The 9,673-nt window shown below is 23.1% G+C and overlaps 1 protein-coding gene across 1 annotated transcript; it reads left to right on the top strand.

Annotated features, from left to right (window-relative positions):
* The first annotated feature begins 1,375 nt into the window (after positions 1-1,375).
* Positions 1,376-9,418, top strand: LOC136984796 (uncharacterized). Its single transcript, XM_067281940.1, has 4 exons — positions 1,376-1,622; positions 5,745-5,777; positions 7,410-7,507; positions 9,322-9,418. Exons 1-3 carry the CDS (start codon positions 1,444-1,446, stop codon positions 7,504-7,506), a joined length of 309 nt encoding a protein of 102 aa, XP_067138041.1. The 5' UTR covers positions 1,376-1,443; the 3' UTR covers position 7,507; positions 9,322-9,418.
* Positions 9,419-9,673: the final 255 nt, after the last annotated feature.

Raw genomic sequence — 9,673 nt, forward strand, 5'->3', positions numbered from 1 at the left:
ATGAAATATTTATTGTAAAAATTGATTTACAAATCTGTTACTTTTACAAAATTTTACGTAGAAAGTATATAAATTATTTAAATTCTTTAAATCAATATTAAAAAGAAAATAGTAAGTCTGAAAAATTATCGTTGAGAGACGCGACGCGACGCGACCCGACTACGCGTAGTAACCAAATAAAAACGTCTAGAAAAATATACTTTAAAACTATAATAATTACAAAATATTTAACTTTTATTTAGAATAAACTATTAAATTAGTAAAATGTTATTTGCTTTCAAGGAATGAGTGCCAAATAAATTGATTTTATATATAAATCATACGTTAAACGTCATAAGAGAAATTAATTTTACATTATTTTTTTAGAAAATAAAATAATAAATATGCTTTATAACAGAAAATAATTTCAATTTGTGTATTTTTAATACATAATTTAAAACAGAAAAATAAATTTTTGATTTATACTTTTCTCTAAATTCAAAATAATTTATTTCTTTTTCTCCTTTACAATTTAAATTATTCATATTTTATAATGTTTACTTAAAAGAAATCAAACTTGTCTTTAAAAAATTTTTTCAAAATACAAAATGTTATTTTATAAAATAATTTTATATTTTCATTAATACATTTGTCGTTGATATATTTCTTTATAAAATTTAAATTATTATTAATTAAATTAATACATTTTATAGGTTAAAAATTAATAAAAATGTTTATAAGTTATTAAAATTACATTTTATTATTTTTTTACATTAAAAAAAAAAACATTCATTTATATACTTAAAATGTATATTATGTACTGTATATTATTGTTTAACACTTAAAAAAACAATCTATTTCGAATTCAAATTATAAAATTGCTTAATCATTTTTTCTTTAAATTGATCCATTTAAGAAGTAAATAAGTAAATAACGTAAATTTTAAATAAATATATTTAATTTTTTTCTTATTAAATTGACAAAATAAATACGAATTAAATAATCTGAAACGAATTAAAAATAAAATAAATAAGACAAATTGACTTCGTAATGTTTTTTTTTTAAATGTATCAATTTATTTAAAATTAAAAAAAAATAAATTTGTTAAAGGTTTTTTTATGTATAAAACTGTTTTAACACCTACAACTGTTGTATAAACTGTTAAAATCATTAAAATTAGAAAGGAAGTATTAATTATCGTGTTATATGAGTAGGTAACACCTACCTACTTACATAATTACGCCAAAGTATGCATAGACGTATACATATATATATATGCATACATCAAATACACGTTCGTTTTGTACCGCCTTCGTGAAAAAACCAATGACGATTGGTTGATAGCACCTGTTTCGTCATCTGACCATTCCATTAACTAACACGATAATAGGGAAACTGCTTTCTTTCATTCCAAAACTTCTAGTTGAAACAGCGAAAAGATTATCTGGTTGTGTTATCAATAAAATGAAGCGTGTAAAGTTATTTATATTGATACTTTTACTTACTTTAATAATGTGCGAGGCAAAAAGGAAGTTGAGATCTCCACCTAATTGCGAAGCACTCTGTAAGAAAACTGGTTATCATGGAAAAATAGGAAACTGCAAATGCGGGTTCACGATTTTCACAAAAAGAGTTTTTGACGAGTGAGTAGAAATTTTTTCCTTTTACCTGAATTTTCTTACCTCTTCCCTCATTTCTTTTTTAAATTTTATTTATGAACAGTAAACTAGTAATGTATAAATATAGATTAGAAAAATTTATTATATTATTATTACTTTTTTTTTTCCTAAATTTTTGTTTGTTTCATTGTATTTTGTGGGCGCGTATTATATAATATTTTCCATATCACATTACCAGAAAATGTTTCATGTTAGCGCGAATAATATTTTTTAAATGATTAACACCAATCAATTTTAATTTTACATTCAAAATAAAAAATAGATTATTTTTTTCTCTTGGATATTTTCTTCTATTTCGTTAAATATAATTAATTTCAGAGTTAATTACAATTAATTTTCAAACTCTTGAACATTGGCGTAGCGCGTCAGAAAATAATTGATGTAAAAAAAAAAAACGTGAAAGAGAAGGTGAACATTACATTTTACTGGCCAAATTTTAATGTAATTTAAAATAAATTGAATCTCTTGAACACTGATTAAGAAAATTTATGTTAAAAATGTGAAAGCTGAATTAATTTTAAAGCAATTTTAGACGTAATTAGGATCTGTTGAACGCGCATGAAGCTTTATTCACGTTAAAAGACGTAATTGTGATGAACATTTCCGCTTCGTTTGTTGAATGTAATTAATATTAAAGTCATTTAAATGCGCTTTGAATCACTTGAACATTGATCAATCAAGTAAATTGAAACCGCGATTGTAAATAGCAATAAAATTTTCATGTGTTAAAGTGCATGTGAAATTGATTCGTTTCTACGTAGGTGAAAGTGATTAATTTTTTAAGCCATGTGCAAAATATTTATTTTATTCTTTCTTCCTAATAGTTGTTTATACACCGAACTTTTCCTTTGAAATATAAAGAGCAGTGCTCATTAATAGAATTTTAAATTTGCTAAATTTATCCTGAATTTACCTTAGATGGAGAAAACATTAATAACTCGAATAATTTATAGGAAAGTAAACTTAATGCTGCAATTATCTTTCTATCATTTAACAATTTTATTAAAATAATTCCTTAAATATCGAGAAAACTATCGATAAAATAATTATAAATATTAAATATTTCAATATAATTAATCACTTAATTATCTTATAAATTCATTAAGATTATTCGGAATATTTTAATGAGAATAAATACTTATATATATATATATATATATATATTTTTTTTTTTAATTTAATGAAATTTTTAAGGAGGATCCCAGAGTATTAATTATTTGAAAAATGTAGATTATTATCGCTTATAGTTGCAAGTTGCAAGTTTAAATAATTTTCTTAACGAATACTCAAGTAAGGAATTTCATTTGAAGAAAATTCGTGATAATAAATAGATTTTTATTATATAAAATTAAACGAATAATTTAATAAAAATTCGAAAGTTTTATTCGGAATATGATTAAAAATTTTTATTCATTTTTACATAATTTAATATTTTCTAATGCCAATTTAATGTTTAATAGTTTATATACGAGTTTTAAAGCTTATAAATAAGAAAATTGGGTTAAACTTTATTTATAAGTTTCTATATTGAAGTGATATACCATATAACTCCATTAATATCACGTTAACTTAATGAGATTGAATCATACTTAGCACGTAATTCCATACATTAACAAGCGTAATATAGAATTTAAACGAGTTTAAACGCTTTAATTTAGTTATTAAACCTCTGTACAACTTAAAAATATTGATTAATTAAGCGAATTATTTAAATTTATTAAAGAGTAACTCATCTGTTTACTGAAAAATGGCCCTGATTTATTACATAGCGATAACATCAACAAATTCTCGTAAAATCGGATGTAAAATTAAAGCAGTCTGTATTTAATTAATTGCAAATGTTAATGAATGAAATTATTAATAATCTTGTATAATAATTTTTGTACATCATTAGACCAAACAGTTCATTAAAGCGATGCTGGCTCATTACTGTAACACATCCAGACCTACAAATTACCCGGTTTACTCGTATTATATACATCCTAACTTAAACAAATCTTAAATAAAAGAGAATATATTTACAGAATTTTAATATAATTAAAATAAATATGACAAAAAACTAAGATTTTTTCTAAAATAATAATTAAAAAAAAGTAACTTAATTAAAAACAATTTCGCGACGTTGTTACTTGCTTCATACAATTTACCTTAATTTTCCGCTTAAATATATTTTATAATTTAATTAAAATTACGATTTATATGCCGATAGAATGCCAATAAAAATTTACATTTAAAAAAAATTTAATATGTGAAACGATTATGTCCTTAGTTTCCGTTTCTAAGTAACGGAACTAAATGTATAGGCTACTTATTATTGACTGAATTAACCTTAAATTATAATAAATAAGGCCTTTTCTTCCACGAAATAATTGATTTAAAAGCACGAGACCATCGAAGCAAATTATGCCTTTAGTGGGCACTGTTATTTAATAACAAACTAAAGGCATAATTATTATACGAGGGATTTAAACTTGGGCCTAAGCTACTAATAATACTAATTAAAATAAACTGTCAACGAAATAATAAATTTAAACTCTCGAAGGCTCATAAATCGTATTTTCATAGCGTGAAGCCCTACACCGCATATCCGTAGGGCGAGGCCCTGAGCCTTATATTCATTGAGGCTTCAAGCTGTAACTTCTCTAGCTGACGTATAAATCTTACTTTATTGTTATTTATTTTGTTATTTTTTGCTTCTTAATTGCCGTTATACCCTATTTTCTATTATTAAATGTCTGTTTATTACCTTCTGTGTTCTTGTTTTCCCTATTATTCATCGCAGATATCTATTTCTTGATTTATTACTTTAATTTCCTTGTTCCTTGTGTATCTTTTTCAGTTATTAATTCATTTCTATAGTTCTTGCCTCCTACATATTTATTCATTACATATTTGTTCTAGAGAAGATTAAATATCTAGAAGCATTTGTACTTTGTTAGAAACACGAGAATATTTCTACTTCTATACGTTTTTTTCTTTCTAAATTTTTTATTCCTCGATTTTCTTTCATTAATTTATTTTATTTGATGAATATTTTAATTTTTTCCTCAAAAATTTTAATTTCTACGCCTTCGTTATTTAATATTCTACAGTTTTCTAAACTTTATATGAATAAATTCTCTATTGAAACTTTTATAACTTAAGTTTTAAATTATATCATGCTGTAGTATTTAATACACTTTTTCAAAATAAACTGTCACTATACATATCTCTAAAATTCTAATATTCCTATACTCTATACTCTCATATAGAAGTTACAACAATGCCTAAATGCCTGTAAGATAAATAATGCCTATAGGCATGTAGCCATTGCTGTAATTTCTAAATGAGAGTATAATATACTGTATAAGAGAATTAGAATTTTCAGTAATACGTAACAGAAGTTCGTGTAGAATTCTCTACTAACATAAACTAGAGCAGTATACACTATAGTATAATAGTGTATTTATTATAGTATAGACGATTGTATCCTTCTGTACTTTATTAAAGTATGGAAGTTTGTATCCCTCTGTACTGTATTATAGTATAGAAGTATATAATATTATAGTATTATATCCTCTGTACTATATTAAAGTATAGAATTTCGTAATCATCCACTCTAAGATAGTTTAAGCCTTATATATACATCAAGATAAGATCTTCAATAGGATTTATATTATATTCTAGGTGTTGTTCTTCGGTTAATTAACATATTTAAATCTATTTTTGAATTAATTTCAATAATACTAATTAAAATAAATACTTTAATAATCAAAATATTGAACTATTTTATTTTTAAATTAAAACAAATACGTAAGGAACTCGTAGTGGAGTAAAGGAAAAGGCCTTGAATGATATTCTGATTTCTTAGAATTTAATTTCTTCCTTTATATTTAGAAAAAAATAAATAATATTTTTCTAGAAAAAAAAAATTATAAAAAATATGTTTAAAATATTTTTATACGCCTCATAAATGAAGTGACAAATTAATCGAATATTAAATTTAATTAAACGAATGTAAATAGTTTATGTTAATTAAATTTAATTATTTAAATAACTAAATAAAATTTGAATTAATTTAATTTTATTTATTTTTATTATTTATAGTGAAGAAACGCCAAGATTTGCTCGTCCTTACAGGTATATAAATTTAAATTAATGTAATTAATTAAGTTTATTTATTTATTTTTTAATTTTGTTAAATTAAATATAATAAATTCATTTTTTAATTTAATTAATTTTAAAATTTTTAAGAATATTTTTTAATGGATAAAGTTTATTTTTTTTAAGTAAACAAGTAAATAAAACTTATCTACTTATTACATAATTTTTTTTAACGAATTAAAATCGTCGTCTCATCTCTTTATTACAGCCTTTAAAATTCCATTAGTTTGATAGGATCCATTTTCAAAATATCTTTTTAAAAGTTTTATAAATTAAATTATTTTTCTTATTAAATCATTATATATTCAAGAAATTAAATATTTTATCTTCAAATTAATAATATTTTAAAAATTAATGTAAAAAATATAATCAATTAATTTATTATTGACTTAACGCGTCGCCCTTCTTAAGCGAAGCCCTGAAGGTCATTTGAAGGTCAGAATGTAAAAGGGCGCGACGCGACGCGCGAGGCACGCTTAATTCATCATTTAAAATGCTTATTCTTTTCTGCGTCTTCATTAATTTTTGCTCCAAAATAGGATTTTATCTTTAATTATAATTAATTTTATTGTGTTTTTAAGTGTTAATTTCTATTTTAAAAAAATTAAATATTGAATAATTTTTACTTTAACTTAATACATTTTATATTAAAATTGTTTTAAAATTGTTTTTTTTTTTTTTAATTTTAATGAACTACTACAGACAATTTCGCCTCCTCATAATATTGTAAAACTGGAATTAAATCAATTAATTTGAGGTTTTTTAGTTTAAAACGACTAAAATTTTATTGTTGAGAAGCGAATATTTTTATTTTATAATCTCCAATCTAGTCTTTACTTTTCTAAGAAATTCTACGGACAGACAAACACACGAACTGACAATATAAATTTTACCTCCCAATTTTTACTAACTTTCTTAGAAATTTAACAAACAATTTCTTACAATGATATAAACAATTTCTTAGAAATCTTGCGGATATTCATACGAACAGACAATAAAAACGAATAAAATTATTATAAGAACGAATTAAAAATTTTGAGTGACAATTACTTCCCCCCAGATTACATTTTTAGACTCGAGGGACCTTCAAATATCCAAAAATGCAAACAAATTTGGACTTTTTTTCTGTATGTTTGCAAGGATTTCGTTCACTCCCTTTGAAGCTTAATAAGTCTTGTCTCTTTGGTTGAAAATTTATAAAAATTTTTATGAAGGTTTGTGTATTAAGGTCATTGATGCTGTTAAATTTTGGTGGTTAAAGGTCGAGGGAGTGGGAAGATAGATGATGTCACTTATCACATCTGAAATGGGGTCGGACTTCATAAAGATTTTATTCGTTATTAGCATTTACAATTGTTTATATAACTCATCCCTAACCTCAAAATTAAGCTTTTTACTATTTTGCAATAATTAATAATGTATATAAAGTATTTTTTAAATAAAATATCCTAACAGATGGCATCATAAGCAATTTTAACTTTTTTGCCGGGAAAGTTACTCAACGGGAAAGTTTTTAAAATTGCAATGATATATTTGTAATTATTTTCTATTAAAATAAATATTTAATTATGAATAATTTTTTGATTATTTTATATTTTTTATCTTCAGCTCAATAGCATCATCCTCCAACAGAATATACAAGAAGTTTCAAAGGGGCCTGAATACAATATTAAAATTAAATTCCCCATTGTCAAGTTTTAAATAAGGTAAATTAGATTTTTATATTTCAAGATTATAAGTAAATATAAATATTTATTAATTTTATTATTATTTTAGTGGAAAAAAAATTATTTAAAATGCAAAATTGAGAATATAAACTATATATGAAATGTTTTGCATGAATTGTTTACTTATTTATTTAATTTTTAAAAATAATTATTAATTATTTTTATTTTCTAGTAAATAAAAACAATGTGTTTTTTTTTTGTATTAATTTTATAATAATTTTTTAAAATTTAGTTTAATTTTATATTTTTAAAAGGATTAAATTTTTAAAGATATTTCTGTAAAAACTTGCTTTAATTAATAATAAAATAATCAAAATTTAAAAATTGTAATAATAAAATAAAAATAATAATTAAAAATATAACAAAATAGCACTTTTTTTAATAAAAAAACATCATTTAAGAAATTACACTTTACCTTTAAAATAATCCACTTCTAAATGAAAAAATTAACGAATAAAAAGAATCTTAAAATTTATTTTAATATTAAATAAATAATATACGAAACCGTTTAACATTTATATCGACTGGAGAAAATAGAAATTAATATTTTAAAGATTAAAAAAGAAAATTAGATATAATAATTTAAATATAAATAAATAAAATTCAAATTCCAAAATTGAAAAAAATAGTAAATAAGGTGTAAGAGAAATAAGTTGAAAGTTTTGTAAAATAGCTTTTTTTTATTTTTATCTTATATTTTATTTTATTTTACTTATCAGATGAACGTTTCCTCTGAAAAATATTCTCTTACATGATGCAATATATTAGATTACCTGCTTTAAATTTTATTGGTCTGTTCATATTTACAACATCCTTTATAGTAATTTAAAGAAGTTGTTTTCTACATCCAATAAATACTATTAGTACAAATGCGTTTTTTTTGGTTACTTTCAACATATGGAAAAGTAGAATGGTGTTTAAATATAATAGTATTTTTTTTTTTTTTTACTAATTTAAAATTTATATAAAATTAACGAAATTTGATTAAATTGTAAGTTCGTTATTTATCCTAAAAAATAACATTTTCTTTTCCTTTACTATTGTAAAATTTTAATTAATTGATTAATTCAATTGATTTAGTGTCTCAGCAGAGCCGGATTAAGTGAGAAAATGCCCCCTGTGAGGGAATTTAAAGCATGCCCTTCTCTCTCTACTTTCCCACATCTGAATTTGAAAAATAAAATACACTCTTCCCTGTTTTTCCTCTCTTATCTCTCTTTTCTCTCGTCCTCCCTTTCTTTTCTAGAGGTTGCCGCATAAATAAAACCACTAAACACTAGCAATTGGTCGCAGGTTCGCGCCATACCAACTGGCTGCCCACATGGAGTCTTCCGGATTTTCTTCACGTTTTATAACTCCTAAATAGGAATCATTTTCCATAGAAAGACCTCTCAGGAGACATCTCCTTATTAACAGATCGCCAATACGTTGAGTTGCCTTATTCCATCAATTCTATCCACGAGCGAATTTAGTGGGCGCAGCAGCACTCGCTTTAGGGAATATTTACCAAGCAAAGCATCGTCAGGCATTAATTTAAAAATTTGTTAAGCTTACTATTTCCTTTCTGCGCCATCTCTAAATATTTCTGGATCCGCTATTAATTCTATCCTTTTTTAATGCCTGATATTTTGCGGATGCCCACTTTATGCCTTATTGTTAATCCGGACCTGTGTCTTTGGGTTAAAAAGTACTGTATATATTATAATTGAAAATAATGTAAAATTAATTCCCGTGTAAATAAGAAAAACGGGAAGAAAAACTTTGATTTATTTATTTTTTATCTTTATTTTCAGATTTCCAAATCCAGATGTGAATAAATTAATGATTAATGATGATAATGTATTAAAAACTGACGAGACAAATAAATCCTTCATCTGTGTACTTCCTTAATTTATCAATGAAAATTTATTTATTAATGAAGATAAAGTAAAGTATATCTATAAACACACAAAAATATATATATATATATATATATATACGTATTAAATGTTTTTCTTTTAACATTTGAATAAAATGTATAAACAGAATTTTAATTATGTTAATAATAGAAAATTAAGTTAAGTTTCAATATTTACTAACAATCTGTATTGTTGAAACTTCATTAATAAAGTGTAAATTCTAAATAAAAATAATAATATTTATCAT

The sequence above is a fragment of the Centruroides vittatus genome, unplaced genomic scaffold, assembly GCF_030686945.1.
Source record: "Centruroides vittatus isolate TY-2023 unplaced genomic scaffold, ASM3068694v2 contig_120, whole genome shotgun sequence".
Classification (NCBI taxonomy): domain Eukaryota; kingdom Metazoa; phylum Arthropoda; class Arachnida; order Scorpiones; family Buthidae; genus Centruroides; species Centruroides vittatus.